General features: G+C 50.2%; 1 protein-coding gene across 1 annotated transcript; it reads left to right on the top strand.

Moving 5' to 3' along the window:
• The first annotated feature begins 1,841 nt into the window (after positions 1-1,841).
• Positions 1,842-6,890, top strand: HEMGN (hemogen). The gene is made up of 4 exons (XM_015652099.3): positions 1,842-2,014; positions 4,316-4,409; positions 4,841-5,127; positions 6,282-6,890. The coding sequence occupies exons 1-4, from the start codon at positions 1,933-1,935 to the stop codon at positions 6,389-6,391; spliced, it is 573 nt and encodes a 190-aa protein (XP_015507585.1). The 5' UTR covers positions 1,842-1,932; the 3' UTR covers positions 6,392-6,890.
• The last annotated feature ends 10,613 nt before the right edge of the window (positions 6,891-17,503 follow it).

Raw genomic sequence — 17,503 nt, 5'->3', positions numbered from 1 at the left:
AAGCACTGCCTTTGCACAGTGAAGTATCCTGCCAGGATACAGTTTTCAGACATCTGCATGACCAGGTTGTCTCTAGGGCTTTGCAGCATCACACAGTTCTGGAACATGGACACCCTCAGCAGCTTGGGACACCTTGTCTTCATTTGTGACTGAGCTACAAGAAACTATTCTGTGAATGACTTGGTAGCCCCACATCTCTTTATGCCATCCATGTTCCTGGCCCACCCTCCCATATCAGAGCCTTCCCATATCTGCACTGCTGCCACCACCCTGTTGCTTCTTTTGGGGCTGTTAGACATACCCCACCTCTCTGAAGGTACCATGTAATCTGCACTGGACACAGGGCAGGAGCCCTAGAGTAAAGTGGTAACTCTGGGGATAAGAAGAATGGCAGCAGAGATGACCGCAGACATCCAAGGTTACATCTTAAGAAATCTACATGCATGAAGTTTCAAGCTTTGGAGCTTCCAGGGACCTAGAGAAAGATCCTGCTGAGAGCACAGGATGTACACTAAAAATAAAAAAGACTGGCAAAGACTGGAGGCAGCCAGATCTGCTCATCCCAGAGGAACTGCTTTCCTCAGGGCAAGTCCTCAGACTTCTCAAGGAGATGGAATCATCCCTGTGATGACAAGCAGTCAGGTCCCAGAGGACCTAGGAGTAGACATGTTATCAAGTTCTTCTACCACTTTTGAACCACTTTTGAGTTCATGGGGGGCAGGGAGGAAAGGGATTAGGGGCACTACCACCTAACCAGCTCATAATTGTCTCATGGAGAAAAGTGCTGATAGCAGCTGAGTGCACTAGAAACTGGCTAAAGAGGTATCTCTGGTCCATCATGGCTGTTACACACAAATCTTGAGCTTTTCTGTGCTATCCTGGCACAAGCAACTATAAAGGCAGTTTTCAGGAGAGGCCAAGATTACCCCCTCATCTCACATGCACTGATCTAGGGGCCTGGCCATTCCCACAAAGCAAGGAACAGCCTCTCAGCATTGAAGCCACCGTAGCAAGGAGCAGCTTCCCCTTTGCAGCGATTGTGGCCCTGCAGATGGTCCTGCAGAGGCTGCACAAGCCTGCAGGGCTGGGGGCTGCAAGGAGCTACCAGCAGCTAGGAGCAGCCACCTAAGGAAATCATCCTATGGGGGCAAGGGAGTAGCTGGGGCTTCCCATTGGTTTTACTGGGAAATTGCCATCCTGCTTCATGAGTGAAGTGCTTTGTTCATGGTCCTAATCCACAGGGTCTGGACCAAAGAGTCATTAGGAAGTCCTCAACATGCACAGCCAGGCTGGCATGGATTTATTATTCAGTCTGGATCCCAGGAAGGTGGTGCAGAGGAGACAGTCATGTTACCTTGGACAGGTAACATGACTGTGACAGTCTCCATCCTGAGGGGTTTCCAAAGAATATGACAACACAGCCATGCTGACCTCGTGAAGCAGCCAGTCCTGCCATGGAGGATGTCCCTTCCTACCAGCACTGCTTGGATCATATGCAAGCACCTTCAGACAGCATATGTCCCATTTCAGATCTCTCAAGGGGTCCTTAAGGACTAACATGTCCCTGCATCTCGCTCTGGAAAGCAGCAGTGAGGCAGTGCCACATCCTGCCCTGCCATGTCCACTACAAAGGAGAGCTTTTGAGTCACAGTTTAGCAACAGTGAGTATAAATTTCCTATCTGAAGTGGAATTATTTGTAGTATAAAAGCATTAACATGTTTTGCAATCCACACAGTAGATCCTGGACAGAGACTCACACACCTTTGCACTCTGATAAGGAGAATATTATTACCCTCCTAGTGGCCTGGCCAGATAAGAGGTTTGGGGCGGGCAGTCTGCATTTTTTTCAAGCTCTCATTATGCTGCACCAGTAGCTCCAGATGCTGTTTCCAGGGAACTAAGCTGCTTTCTAATTAAAACTGCAAAGAGCAATGGAGAGTTTAGGCAAAGACCATGCTTCTTTGGACTCTTCCCTGCCACCCTCTGCAGCCTGTGAGGAGTATGCTGTGCCAGGTAATGATGAGAACATTCCTAACTTGAGCTTTTGGAGAGAGGAGAGCATGATTTTTGCTACCAAGTGTTTCTCAGAAAGAAACTAATAACTATTAGTCTGTGCTTGGGGGTGGAGGATGCACATTTAACTGCAAGTATATGTCTTTTTACATGTTACTTTCCAGATCACAAAGGCAGAAGCACATATAAAGACTTTTCAACTAAAGTCCTTCAGAGAGCATCAGTAGATTGCAGACTGGCAGTACTGCCTCCTTGTTTCTATAACTTGGTTTTTCTTTCTCTTTTCATTCAATTTCTGTTTATTTGTGTCCTCTAGTAAATTTATTTTCATGAGGATGCATATGTTTTACTGTGATCTTTCCTGTTTAGTGCTGACAGGTGACAGCTTTGGAGCTGTTGTGGGAGTGCTTTCTTGGACCAGTTAGAAGTGAATGAGGGGTGTTTTCTCAGAATGGACTGGGAAGGAGGCTGATTGCAAGCAGCTAAAATTACTTTTACAGCTCACAAGACATTTTGAAAGGAAAAGAGAATCACCTTGGCTGCAAATGGGGTATGCAAGAGATTATGTATTTCAGTAGCTGAACTGAGGCCCTGTGCAGATCATGCTACTGCGACTCGTAACCTCATCTTCCCAGGGAGTTCACTGCCTTTTTTCTATGTGGATGGCACAGTCATCTCCTGCTGGCTGAGCCCTACTGTCTCTGTTACTACTTCATGTCAGGGAACAATCTGCCAATTATCTTGGAGATATTCTCAACTTTCCTGGCAAGTGTCCTGGGCAGTCAGATGTAATTTTAATAGTTGACTCTGCTTTGATGAGGACATTGAAGCACAGACCAACATAAATACTCTTCAAACTAAATTTCTGTAAGATTGTTATCATTAATTATCAGAAGCGTCTTGTGTAAAAGTCTACTTTGGGCAGAGACTGGCTCCTGCTGTCAGTTTTGCATTGTCCTGTCCTGGACCACAATTTTTCTTGCATTTAATAAATATGTGGGATAAAAGAGCTGTAATCCCAGCTCAGCCTCCAAAGTCTTTCTCACCTTGACACTTCTACAATCTGATCAAGAGAATGACAAAATGACAAATTTTCACTGATTTCACTACTTCAGTGTGCACTGAGGCTTTTGGTGTGGATCTGATTACCTCTGGAAGGAGTAGATCATAGTTTTGCTTTTCCACTTGTGTGAATTTTGTTAAAACTATGAAAATTAATTATTTTGTGATCTCTTCGTATATGTTTGGGAATTCCCTCTCCCTCAAGGCCTCAGGGAAGTAGTGTTGCTCCCTTTGTCTTCTGGGATTGGGTCTCATGCTGCTTGATTTGAGACAATTTTTTATTATCACAGCTTAGAGTCTATGCTAGAAATCATCAGGGATTGCTGTCTTTTTGGACAAAGGCATGCAGAAGTGAAGTCCAGACCTTTTTTCAGGCTGGTCTTTACCTTGGGAAGCAATTTGGAGCCCTTTGCAACCAGTGAAATGGACACTGTTTACCCTGGCCAAAGAAGGCATGTCTTTTTTGACACGAGGGTGTCTCAGAGGGTGACTGGGATCTGGGGAGTGCTAATCTCTGCTGGTGGCAGTATGCAACCTGCCCAAATAATAAAGCCACCGTTGGAGCTTTCTCACATCAGTTTGTCTTTCTTCAGCCCTGCCATAGTCTTCCTCACAGCTGCAAACCATCTTGAGGCTGTTTGTGTGGTATTTGGGGCCAAGCAGCCCCAGCAGTGTGTACTAGCCCTGTCTTGGTCTCTGGCTGGATCACCATTGCCCCACAAGGCCTCAGCCCAAGGCACATGAGCATCTGTGTGGGTAAGGCTGTGCCCTCTGGTGCATCCTTGCCCCCACAGAGCTGTTCTTTTGTGAAGGGCTGTCTGTTCTGTGGGCCAAGGCTTTCTCCTTGGTTGTTAGATAAACACCTTAATTTCAGTGGCAGCCAGTTCCAGCTGTCTGGGAAAAAGGGTAACAACAGAGCAAACATGAAGAATTACCTTTCAGTCTGTGTCGGTGTTTGATCAAAGGCAACAGGCCCCAGGTCTCCTGCAGTAGGGGAGTAGGTTGGACATGGGTCACCCCAAGGAATTGTAATTGGAAATCTAGAGTAATTGTCAGGCTAGGAGCCTGGGAGTTTTGGTGTCATCAAATCCTGCCCACTGAGGCTGTGCTGGAAGTACAGCGCTCAAGTAGTTACGTATCAAGACCTCTTGGACAACAAAAAGCATGGCCTCTTGCATCACTGCTCTAGTACCAGGCAGGGAGGGATCAGAATGTCATGTTAGCACTTTATCCTTGTAGATGTCATCATAACCCGTCGCTTGAGAGACCGGGAGCTGCTCAGGAAAAGAAAAGCAGAAGCCCTGGAGAAAGATTCAGCTCACTGGGTTCTGAGGTAAATCTTGCTTTTTCTGTCATATTGCTTTTGTGGTGCACTTAACCTGAGCCCAGACATGGCCCAGCCCCTCCACCCAAGGACAGAGCCATCAGTATTCAGTGGGGAAAGGTGACCTGCAGCCAGCAGCTGCTCAGGGTTTACTGAGTTACTGTGGGGAGAGATGCATGGGGTGGTATCAAGCAAACATCAGTCATAATGTGGGGCTGAGGAAAAACTTGTTGCCCAAGCTCCTGCTCACTGCTGCAGCTGCAGGAGGCTGTTGTGCAGGGCTTAGGAGGGGGCTGCAGAACTGCAGCTTCTGCCAGGATGAACTGGGTCACAATCACAAGAGGGGGACCTAGCAAAGCCTGCCTTAGGGCAGAAGGGAAGAAAGAAGCATTTCCTTTGTCTTATTCCCAAGTCATTATCCCTGTGAAATCCCCTGGCAGAGACTATAAGACCGAACAGCAAAGGAGAGCCAGAAGAGCCAAAAGAGGACGGGGCCGTCAGGCAGTGGTCAAGGCTGTCCTGGAGACAGAGCCAGCAGTGGACACCCAGCCTGACCCACAGGAGAAGGCTGAGCCTGTGCCTTCTGAGACAGTGCCTTCTGAGCCAGCACTGCCTGAACCAGTGTATCAACAGCAGCCACCTATGCTGACCATCCAGAACATGGTTGGTGGGATGCAAGCAGTGGCAACGGAAGGGGAGCTGGCAGACGGGAGCTTGGACCCTGCTGGTGAGTTTCCACAGAGCTGCTGGCCCTGGGGGGAAGTGCAGTGCTACCTCTTGGGGACTGTCAGCCAAGGCTGCCCACCTCATCAACAATTATCCCACAACATCTCCAGGCCATGGGTCCCTACCCCACAAAACTTGGCTAGCTGAGAACGGGTGGGGGGGATGGTGGGACGGAGGGGACAGACAGCTCTCTCCAAGGCCAGGGGAGTGATAACAAGTCCTGTATCATCAGTCATTGGAATGGGGTTGTGGACCTGGTCCTGAATAACTCCTTGTCCCAAGAACACTTCTGTGTCTCTGCCAAGAGCCATATTAGGGCTGGGTGATATCTATGTGGAGAACTCTTCTCTGTGGAGAGAAGATGTGGTTTTTTGTGACCAGAGGCAGTTGTGGGAGCCAAAGTCCAGGTGTGCTCTGTCCACAGTCCATCCAGTTTCAGGACTGACACAGGGATGGTAGGAGAGCAAAGTGGGCACTGGGACAAGGGTGGGTGTCTGCTGGCAACAACACCTTTGAAACCGGCCAGGACTGAGGCATGGAGGGCACTAAGCTGGTCGGAATGGCAGTCTGGTGTCTGGGCTCAGAAAGTCCATTTACAGCTACCACAGCAGGAGTTGTTCTCAGATCTGGCATGGGAAGAGTAGAGTACATTCGCATTAGCAGTCAGTGGGTCAAACATGCAGGTTGCTTCACAGCCAGGAAAACTTAGGGTCTGCTTCAGAGGAGGTGACAATCCTCTGACCCTCAACCACTGCATTTCCAGCATTGTCTGTGCAGTGGGGAAGAAAAGGCCTGTTGCTGCAAGGCATGTGGTGCCCTCATGCCGTGGAGAACAGCAGTTCTTTGTCCTGGGCTTTGGGGTGGGTGTCCAGCCTCTAGACGTGAGGTCTTGAAATGGGCCACCATCAGTGTAGTGGTTATTGCCTCTGGCTTTAAACCTGCCACTGCTTCACCTTCTCCAACTCCCCTCCACAACTAGGACTGCCCTTGAAAAGCAGGCAATCCACCCTGAGCTACCTAGCACCTTCTCCAGGCAATTGCAGGAGACTGGCCGTGGGGCTTTAACATGGGATAAATGGGATACCCTCTCATGCAGAGGGGTAACGCATGAGAGCCCCCCAACATGAAATGATCTGTCTCTTACTTGCCTTATAGGTGAGGAGGATGTGCTGAAACCAGCAGAAGCAGATATACTGGAAGAGTTGAATACTCCTCTGGGAAAGGACCACCAGGACAACGAATTTAACGCACATATTCTGTATTAACTTTCTGATTACTTGGGGATATTTTTTATTTTGACTCTTGCCTCACCAACTTGATAAGTATGGCAAGTGATTTTGAGCAGCTGCTTTCTTGGGAATCATAAAGCCCATACTCTCCTTGTCACTCTGCTTTCTGTGCTTCTTCCAGGCTAAGAAGGCAGCCTCTAGGGAGCTGCCTGTGGCTTATGAGCCCCCCGCTCTCTCTGCAAACAGGCTGTTTTACTTGGGCCCATGGAAGGCTTCACGCTGCTCTGCTATGCTACAGTTCAGTCCTACAGCCCAGCATTCATCTGTGTTCCTGAAAGTCATTTCTTATTTGTGTGAGTGGCATTGCAGAGCTAGCACCCACTGTGATTTTCAGCCAACTGGAGAAGCCCAGCTTGGGCTTTTTACTGCACCCTATAAACCCCACCACCCTTTGCACCATTATTTTTAGTCTGAAAGTTTTCCTCATAGCCTGTTTTCCTCTGCAATAAACATCTTGCTTTCCTAAAGCTGGAAATATTTTTTGGTTTTAATTTCTGGGCACCTTCACTCTGATCTTGTAAGACAAACAAAAGATGGTTGAAAACAGCTGAGTGCATTGGGCTGAAACTTGGCTGAATTATACACTTTTGTCAGGAAAATGCTGTTGGGGCAAAGACAGGAGACACTCTGCACAGTCATGGTGTTCCTGTCTCCGTAGTCTTCACACAGGATTTCTCCTGAAGCCAGGAGGTAATGGGGTGCCCTGTGTCTCTCCCATGTTTTGGGTTTTGTCCTTGTTCCTGTGCATAGCAAGGGAAGAGGCTTTCTTACATTTCTGTAATGTCCTGACACAGAGGGTCCTCTTGAGGAGGTCTGAAGGTCATATTGCCATTGTCTGGCTTCCCAAGGGCCTGTCTCCCAGAGCACAAGGCTGGCCAGGCCCTGAGGGCACCCTTAATTTGGGGGACTTTTTTTATGGCTCTAGACATATTGCTGCCACTGTCCCAGAGCCCTCAAGGCTCTGTGTCACAGCATGTGTGACATCTAACTGGTGACACCAGTAGGAGGCTCTACAGTGACAGGATGGACACCCTTGACATCCCACCTCTCCTTTGGTCCCAGGGACATCACATGAGGAGCAAGTGCTTGCCAGCTCTTCGCACAGCCTCCCCTCGCTGATGTCCTGAGCTCTACAGATACACTGCCAGAACCTCTAAAGCACCTGGGGGGTGTCAAAGCAGAAAGCAATCAAAACAGAAAGCATTCAGCAGCACCATACCAAAGCAAATCCAGCTCCATTCCCCACGGGCAGGAGGGGATGGAGGGATGGGTTTCATCTCCTGGAGGGACGGGTTTCCCTGCACAGGTATCCTGTTTTGGTCTCCATAGACGTATCAGCTAACATGAGGTTTTGCGCTCCCCTTGAGTCATTGATACTGGTGGCAGCTGAACAAGATCTGTCAGCTTCTGCCATGCACCACTCAAACCTCACTCACAACCCCAAATATCTAAGGTACAACAAGAGAGCCTTGTGAAAGCCCTGCAGCATGGAAGGAGCTTCTATCTGGGAGGTTTGCTCTTAGACCAAGGCACTGGGGGAAGGCAGCTGAAGCTGCACTAGCCTGAAGGGGAGCCAGAGGCTGGAGGTCATGTTATGGTTGAGCAACATCATAACAGTTGTGCTGGGGTCCTCCTGCAAGTGTGGTGCCCACCCTGTGCTGCAGAAAGGCTGGGCTGTGTCTGCTGCCAGGCAGGCCAGGGGACCCTTCCAGCTGCTGGAGCCCCACAAGTGCCATGGCAGAGACCAGCAAGAGCCAGTGGCCCTTCCCAGCTCTCCAATCCTCTGTAGTGCTGACAGGAAGGGGGAATCGCCCATGCTGCCCCCTCCACATCTGCAGACATTTAGACTCTCTTGGCTTCCAGAGCCCCTTAGATTTTGGGGAGAAGAAGCTTCTGGGGGGGCTTTAGACTCATCTTACAGCTCACATCAATAGAGGAGGGTGCAGAACAACTCCATTCCACCTTCTCCATTGAGAAGTGGAGCTGTAGAGGTGGAGAAAGCTGGCAGAGTGAGGTGTTCATGAACATGGGGCAACACTCACTCTTGAAACACACATGGGCAGTAGTGCTTCCCTTGCACTGGAAGGCTGGGGGAGCTCCCTGAGGGCAGAGTTGCACAGGAACCAGAGCAAGCATCTCTGTGGAGATGCCTTTGGTGGCTAGGAAGTCCTGGAGTCATCCCAGGTACTGCACACTCTCTTAGAGATGCTCGTACTCTGTCTTCTTTGGCAGATAGCAAGGAAGGTGCGTGCAAACAACAAATCTTATCGCAAACTAAACAAGAGAAAGATAAATAAACACTAATTCACCATGCACTGCTCCTTTCTCTGTTGAGAGGACAGATAACAGAGATCTTGCTTACACAGAGGAGGTTCAGGTGTGAAGCTGGACTCATGGCAGTCCATGTGCCCCCCTGAGGTAGGTTCTGCTGCCTGAATGGAGCTGGGGACAGGCTGGCAAGGGCAGCTATATCTAGGTAGGGAGGCTGCTGTTTTGCAGGTGTAACAAATCACCTCCTTCCTCTCTTCCTCCTTCCTGAGTCCAAGACAGAAGTCTTTACCCAGGGCCATTGACAGAGAGTCAAATAAAGTAGAAGGTGCCCGACACAGTGATCCTTGCTGTGCTGCAAAGTGGAAGAGCTGCCTGAGGCTCCTCCAGAATGCTCTGACCCCCTCCCTGAGGCACGCAGAACAAGGCATGTTGTGGCACACAGCAGACACAACCACTGTGGTTGTCTCCTCACTAGTGAGATTCAGCCTATCAGTAAATGTCACCTGGGCTGCACTGAACATGCTCCTGTGAACTTTTCTCAGAGCTTCAGGTCCTGTCCCCCCACTGCTGCACAGCACAGGAAGCCATCCTGAGTGCTGACAGCCATGACATGACAGCTAAGGAGAGGAAACCTAACATCATATCCTAGAGAGCCAGACTGTCCTCTGTCCGTGGCAATATCGTTTCAGGAAACATGGTTCTAGCTCTAGGGGACAAGGGAGGCTGTTTGGTTTGTGCACCCTGGCTTCCCACTTCTCAAATTGCTCTTAATATATGGGGTCCCCCACATCTGCTGTAAGTCAGGGGTAATTTGAGGCAGGCTGCTGCTCATGGGTGATGTTTTGAAGCAGAAGGATCTTCCTGTCCTTAGCAGAAGTGAGAACATAGCTAAGCCTCAGCAGAAAGAAGTGGGCAAGCAGCTTAGAGCCGGAGGCCACCACAGGTCGGTGAAAGCCATTCCATAAGTCCATAACTGCCTGGTCTTGCAGCGATAAGAAAAATTTGCTGATTAATTTACTAATATTGACTTTAAGCAGTAAATCCTGGAGACGGCAAATACCCACTCCCTCTTTAGCCACCACTTCCTGCTCAGAGCTTGTTAGCTTTGCTCCTTCCCATCCTGTGTTCACCACTTAAATAAATACCTCTCTAATGCTGCCAGGGCTGCCACAGACCGGAGCTGTGGGTCCAGCTAGGCTCACCAGTGCTCCACCATGCAACCTGACTCTCCTGTTTAACCAGGAAATCGTATAACCGTAGAAAAAGTTAAGTGAGGAGAGATTTCTGGAGACCTTAAATCCAATCCCTGCTCAGAGCATGGCTAAGTCTGACCAGATTGCCTTGGGCTTTCTCCAATCAAGTGTTGACCTTCTCTAAGACATAAGACACGTCTCCCTCTTGTCCTCATCCCAGGGCTGCCCCACTTTCAAGAAAAGCATGGTTTTCCTTTATGTTCCACATAAGGAACATAGATTTCCCTCAGCACAGCTGTAGCTCCTTGCCTCTTACTCCATTTTGGTGCACTTCAGAGAAGATGCCAGCTCCATCTTCTCAGTAACCCTCTTTCAGACTGCAAGTTAGACTCCATGCTCACCTGCTCTTCATGAGAACAACCCTGATTCCTTCAGCCTATCTAATGCACCAGCTCCCTGCCTTGATGGCCTCAGCTGAGCTCCAGTAGAAGAGTGACTTTCTTGCTCTGGGTTACCCTAACAGGATCCAGTGTTCCTGCTGTGGGCTCATGTAAGGTGGGAGAATAGCTACTTGTCTAAGCCCACGACCTAGAAATGCAGTCCATCCAGATGGATTTGGGGTGCTGAGGAGGAGCTGTGCCTCTGTCTCCCTCAGAGAGCCTGAGGTTTTCACTGACAGGACATAGAAAACACAAAGAAACCAAGATATCACCTGGGAGGTAAACAGTGTGATCTGTGCTTTGCAGCCTTACTAATGGCGCTTTTATCAACTCCCTCCTCTACGGACCATCACCCTGGGAACGCAGGAAAGCGCTAGAACGGAGCTGGGGCGCAGTACTAACCACAGCCCCTGCACAGGGCTGCTTGCTGGTGCCGGCTGGGACGGCGGGCTGCAGGCGCGGCTCTGGAGCTGAGCGCGGCTCTGGAGCTGAGCGCGGCCGTGGAGCTGAGCGCGGCTGCGGAGCTGAGCGCGGCCGTGGAGCTGAGCGCGGCTCTGGAGCTGAGCGCGGCCGTGGAGCTGAGCGCGGCCGTGGAGCTGAGCGCGGCCGTGGAGCTGAGGGCGGCCGTGGAGCTGAGCGCGGCTCTGGAGCTGAGCGCGGCTCTGGAGCTGAGCGCGGCTGTGGAGCTGAGCGCGGCTGCGGAGCTGAGCGCGGCTGCGGAGCTGAGCGCGGCTGCGGAGCTGAGCGCGGCTGCGGAGCTGAGCGCGGCTCTGGAGCTGAGCGCACCTGAGCAGGTGCCGGGGGCCGGACCGGCCGCTCCGCCGCTCCGGGCGAGCCGCTCCCCGCGCTCCGAGCCGCCCGGCGCGGCCGGCACTGCTCCCTAGCGGCAGCGACCAAGAGCTGGGCTGAAGAGGACCAGCTTGAAGATCGGCTCTTTTCCCCCCTGATTGTCCACAGACACATCCAACCTGGCTTTGAACACTTCCAGCGCTGGGGCATCCGCAGCTTCTCTGGGCAACCTGTGCCTGTGCCTCACCACCCGCACTGGAACTTTTTCCAAATAGCTGATCTAAATCTACCTTCCTTCACTTTAAAGTCACTGCCCTTTGTCCTAGCACATGGCTTTGGTCAAAAGTCCCTCTCCTGTTTTCCTGTAGGCCTCCTTCAGATAATGGAAGGTGCTATGAAGTCTCCCCAGTTGTGTAAGGTCTTCCTGGATTTAAGTCCAGCTCCTGTTATGGCAGAGAGGTACTATATCTTACATCCAATCAAGCAGGAAAGCATGAAACCATTTCCCCTGGTTGCTTCAAGAAGGTTTTTCTTTTGCCTTTTCTCTAGAAGGGAAGGGTAGAGAAAACTTCCACTAAAACCAAATACAGACAAAATGACCCAAGAAGGAAAACTTTTTTTTTTTTTAACAAATAATAGGTCAAAGCCCTGAACCATGCTGTTTCCTCCATGAAAAAGCCACCAACATCACAGTAATACCCAAGCACAGCCTCTTATACCATGACAGAGTGTCACTTCTCACTTAGGCATTTATTCTGTGTGTCCTGAACTGTCTGTAACTCCAGGGCAACAATCAGGGCTTCAGGATTACACTGAGACAAATGTGCAAAGTTGTTCTTTGTGCCAGCATGGGCCACACCAGACTCTGTAGAGGCAGACCCCCATCAGCCTTCCCATGCCCACATTAGCTCACTTCCAGGTGCCACATGAGTGGGACACCCTCTCTGGTCTCTGGCATGGCAGCTCTAGGTAGTGGATACAGCTAAAGCCCAACTCCAGCTACATAAACTGCCCTCCAATTACAGCTCACAAAGCTCTGGACTCCCTCCAAGGTACCCCCCTCCTGACCAAAGGGCAGCTGCCTCCCCTGCCTACTCTTTCTCATAGATTCGATCCACTTCTTGTCATTTTCAAATGCAGATAAATAATACCTGTGAGTCCCAAAGCTATGGAAGAAGACTTTCCTATTTGTACTTTGGTAACTTTGCAGATTAAACTACCTATTCCCATCTCATTCATTGCCCTCCAGGCAGCTTGGGCTGCTGACAGGGCAACAGCTGCAGAATTCACTATCCCCCCAAAACCCTCAGGAAGCCAGTCACCACCCTCTCAGCAGGAGAAGGGGCAACATCTGCCATCATCTTACCCATGTGCAAGCCAGTTCATCATCCTGAGGTGTGGAGTTGCCCCTGAAGACCTGTTACACTCCCTGCTAGCTTTGGTTATTGCTTGATGAATTGTTCCTACAGATGTTGCCTTGTATAAGGTGAACACAGTGTCAGCCTGCAGCTGTGGGAACTACAACTCTGCAGACAAAAATACTAACTGGCCTGGGGTGCAGGAGGCAAGACCAAGCATTTCTGGTGCTGCTGCCACAGGACAGGCAACATGTTTCCTGCAGAAACACCTCCTCAAGCTGGCCCAGCTCCATATTGGAGCAATCAGAGAGTAATTAATGCCAAACATGATCCCCTTGCCCATCTCTGAGCTTCTGTTCCTCTCATGGGTAGTAGTCTTCCCTACCTGTTCCTTTTGCCAGCAGACCCATGGCTGGGATGCAGCTTCATGCGTTGATGTCTGGGGCATGCTGATGGCCTGACAGGAGATCCTCAAAGCAGACTGGTGACTCAAGGGGTTGCAGAAGTTTGAAACGCTACCTGTGGCCTGGCCTTGCTGACCTGTCCCTCCTCCTTCCCTCTGATGTCTTCAGCAGCCCAGCAGACCAATAAAAGCCAAGGTAAGACAGGGTGAAAAGCAGCGAGCAGCACATGCCATGCATCTCGTCCTGTATGTCTGCCAGTTTCAGGAGTACAGGGAAGGCTTGAAAGAGTAAACTCAGAGACACTTCATTACAAACAAGACAAAGGTTTATTTCCATTTCAAGTGAAGTAGAAGTGTAAATTAAAAAAAAAAAAAAAAAAAAAATCTCCAATACAGAATATAATATTCTCCTAGGCTGTACAGTCCACTTCTTTCTCAAAGTCTGCTCAGGGCCTGACTGTACCAGAACTTGGGCAGAACAGGAACTGAGAGGCTCCATCCTTTGAGGAATGAGCACTTTCAAGCCCCTCTCTCTTCTTATCAGTGCTCACATTTAAAGAGTTTCCTACAGGTTTACAATCCAGATTTATTGGATTCTTCTGACAGAAATCAAGAGAGTAGTTTGGAACTTAGACTAAGTTTGCTAAAAGGAAGGCTCTCAGATATTTACAATAAAACTCACAGAAATCAATTTTTTTTCTTATTCTTGGTAGTGCCCAAGAACTGTACAAGCAACGTGCCAGACAAAAACACATTGAGACACACATTTAACATATCCCCATGGCACAGGCATACACGGATCAAATTTTCTAACATATCCCCTTGGCGTATCCCCATATCCTCACAGAGAAACCCAACCCCACGGCTCCCCAAGGACACAACAAGCATATCTTCCCCAGTCAGTGGTCAGGCAGTCCCGTGTCACACGTGGGCACTGGGGCGGCACATCTCAGCTCCACAAGGCACAGCCTGGAAGACCCGCAATGTCCAGCGCACCCTTGGCACCTGAGCCTACATGACAGCTCAGAGAGGTTGGAATAGCCACAAAACCTCAGCAGTGCTGCTGGGAAGGGATTGCTGGAGTCTTCAAGCCTGCTGCAAGCGGGAGGTTGGAGCACTGCCAGCACTAGCAAAAGACAGGTATAGCTTTGTCTGGTTTTACTTCAAAATCCTCAAAGCACAGATATATAGAGTCCCTTGAATGGTCCCAGTAGCTCTTCACAGTTCTGCCCAGGGTTTCTTGTTGTTTGTGACCAAAATTTAAGCAGTTTTTGACCATGTCTCAGGTTCTTGATGCAGCAAGCTCATCATTGTACCTGCTGCAAAAAATTAACAATCTAGATATGCGCAGTTTCCCTAGTTTGTAGGTGTAAAAGATCTGGAGAGAAACAAGAACAAGCATCTAGACCTTCTCTGTGAACAACACACAACTGAACCTACTCAGTCTGTGCATTCTAAATCACCCAGATCTGTCAGGCTTGTCCTCCAGACACTGAGTTTTGCTCCCTGAACTGCCTACAGATGCTATCTGAGCTCAGAAGCATCTTCCACAAAACCTGTACCATCACTGGTGATCTTTTTTTAGTTTGAACTCTAAACTGGAAGGAGGTCTAAAGCAGAGAACAAAATGAGAGGAACAAGGGCCAGAAGACATCTAGGTTCTTCACTCTCATGACCAATGACAAGATTCATGGAGGCATGAAGGCAGGTTTAGGTTGGATATCACTCCAGACAGTGGCTGAGCACTGGAACAGGCTCCCCAGGGAGCAAGCACCAAGCCTGACAGTTCAAGAAGCATTTGGAAAATACTCTCAGGCACATGGTGTGATTCTTGGGGTGTCCTGTGCAAGGACAGGAGCTGATCCTAATGAGTCCTTTCCAACTCAGCATTGCTATGATTCTATGAAAATTACCTGCTCCACATTGATAACTGCTTCTACAGGAAGGAAAGAAAGCATTAAAAGGTAGGGCAGCTCTCCCAGCTACCCCCAAATGAGCAAGAGGTTTGTATGGTTAAGGTCAAAGAGGTCAAAGTGACACAGTCCAGTCCTTGCAGGCAATGAAAGCATAGCCAGCAACTATCAAAAATACTAGGAGCTGGCACAGCCAGGTGTATGTACAGATCTTCTTCCAGATGGTGAAGGGAGAGTTGGTAGAGGTGTTAGCACAGCTGCTGGGGATACCTGCTCCTGGCTGAGATCCCTCCAGGGTGGTAGCAGCTTCTGGATATGCCAGGACCAGGAAGAACAACAAAGATACAACACAGTTCTTCAGAAAGGATAGGAAGGGAAAAATCTGACTGACCTCAGCAGACCAAAGAGTTGAGTAGTGCTTACACTTACTGGCTGTGCCCGCCCTGCACTGTCTTTGTACATGGAGCATTCTCCCCAGCTCTGAGTAGGGACAGCAGCTTCCTGCAGTGCCACCACAGACAGGTCTATACAGACACAGGGCAGTGCTACCAGGTCAGTCTCAGCCTCCGAGCCCAGGAGCTGGCTCACCACATGCTATCCTGGGCACTCTGAACCCTTGAATCCAAAACTCATCTCCTACCTCACAGCCCTGCGGAAGGCAGACACACAACTTCTCCTGCCCTCCTACTGCAGAGGGCTTTACTCTTCTCCACACCAGGCTGTGCTGTGAGGACACTCAACCACCTTCCTTCGCTCCATTTCCTCTCTCATGTCCCACCTGGATATGCAGACCGTAGCACCAACAGGAAGCAAGGAGGCTGCCTCTACAGAAATTTTTTCCTGCTGAGGACCTCATCTGAAAAAACATAGAGCAGAAGGTACAGGTGTCTTGATGGGATCAAAAGCTCCTTGCAGCAAAGCACAGCAGTATGTTTACAAGAGACAGTAAACATGAAATGAGATTAGAGAAGTGCTAAATGGAGGGCACAAGGAGAAACTTCTCCCCCACAAGGACAGCAAGGTTGCCCAAAGAAACTGTGCTGTCTCCATTCTTGGAGGTGATGAAGACTCAACTACATAGGGCTGAGCCTACTGGTCTGAGTCATAGCTGACCCTGATTTGGGTACCAGATTGGAACAGAAATTTCCCAAGATCTTCACCAACCTGAGTTATACTATTATCTATACCCTTCTCGACCTTCTCACCAACCTCCTCCAGACCCTGGATACACAGGTTCCTCACCTCCATGGGAAAAAGGAGCTGTGTAAGAACACCTTGGAGCAGGGCTATGTCAGCTCCCTCTACACCCACAGCCCCAAGCAGAGTCTTGGGCATCCGCTACTGCTCCAGACCTCCTTCCAGGGTGGTGAGATCTGTTGGGAGGGGTATGCTTGAGTTTCCCTACACATCTAATTTCAAGCTTTTGTCTCACAGACATTCCTATTAGTTGTTCCCTCTCTGTATCTTTCTCCAGACTCTCTTCCATCCCAGGAAAGCTTGAAAGTGGAGCAACTGAAGATGAAAAGGCACTGTATCCTGCCTCTTCTGTTCCAGAAACAAAAGTTTTCTCCTATATATGCCAATTTTTCTAGACTACAGACAGAGCTGGGCTGATCTTGGATCAAAATAATTTAGGCTGCAAGTACCTCCGCAGACCTCAGGATAGGTCTCCACCCAAAACAAGTCCAAATTTAATGTTGGCTACAACTTCAGAGGCAGATCAGGCTCCGTCCAATCAAGTTGGAAAGACCTCCAAGGGCAGAGGTCCCACAGCCTCCCTGTGTTCGTCTTCCAGGGGCTGGACATGCTCATGGCAGACATTTTTGTAGTTCCAATCCCACCACAGTTCCCATCCCTGCAGCACAGAGCACAACATCTGGAACGATGTGACTTGATGTGTTTTTCTGCAGCCCTGGCATCCAAACCTTCTCCAGCCTTGGCCACACCGCTGATGTAAAGCCCGGGGATAAAGCAATAGCCATCAGGGACATGCCACCACATCAGCGCCACGAATTCTGCTTTTACAGCTTTGCCTGCACGAGGCCAGGGAATGCTTCCTCCTGCCTCCCTCCTTCACCTCACCAACAGACATTTAAGTCTCTAAAAAAACATGTCATCAACAGCAGAAATACTTTTAAACGTGAAATCTTCCTGGGTAGACCAAGAGGGGCCCAGTTGGGTGTGCCGGGAGGGTGGGAGCCTGTCAGGAAGCTTTGAGCACCTGCCCGAGGAAAAGCTATAGAAGAGGAACAGACTGCTTGCCCCATCCAAGCACTCGTGAATCCCTCGGACTTTTCTGCCGAGAGCGGACAGAGCTGGACAGGACACCCCAGGTCCCCAGGGCTGACCGCGACACTCCTCGCCAGGTAGCCCGAGCAGATGGCAGAATGCATAGGTGCAGCCCAAGGTTCTTCAGCATCTTCCCGGGCTGCGCCGGGAGCAGTTGTGCCGAGTGACCCTCGCAGTCCGCCGTCTCCCGGACTCCGGTCCTCGCTGTCGTGCCTCTCCGGGATGGGTCAGAGCGCCGGGACGAACCTGTCGGGGCCTCCAGGGTAGGTGCCGTGCCGCGGTGCGGGCTCGGCGGCACTCAGCTGCCCTCCGGCGCCGTAGGCGTGTGGCAGCGGTGGGTAGGACGCGGGTATGCCAGGGGGGCCGGGCGAAGAGGCGGGCAGCACGATGCGCCCCGACGGCGCGTACAGCGGCCCGTGGCCCCCGGGCGCG

Source organism: Parus major, chromosome Z (assembly GCF_001522545.3).
Source record: "Parus major isolate Abel chromosome Z, Parus_major1.1, whole genome shotgun sequence".
Taxonomy (NCBI): Eukaryota; Metazoa; Chordata; class Aves; order Passeriformes; family Paridae; genus Parus; species Parus major.
Note: the sequence above shows the minus strand (reverse complement) of the source record. Positions and strands in the feature narration are given on the sequence as shown.

What these genes read in the sequence shown, in the direction of transcription:
- HEMGN (XM_015652099.3), top strand. Translation starts at nt 1,933, where the DNA reads ATGGAGAGTTTAGGCAAAGACCATGCTTCTTTGGACTCTTCCCTGCCA. An exon ending in TGAGGAGTATGCTGTGCCAG is followed by an intron (nt 2,015 to 4,315) that starts GTAATGATGAGA and finishes TTATCCTTGTAG; the next exon opens with ATGTCATCATAACCCGTCGC. An exon ending in TCAGCTCACTGGGTTCTGAG is followed by an intron (nt 4,410 to 4,840) that starts GTAAATCTTGCT and finishes ATCCCCTGGCAG; the next exon opens with AGACTATAAGACCGAACAGC.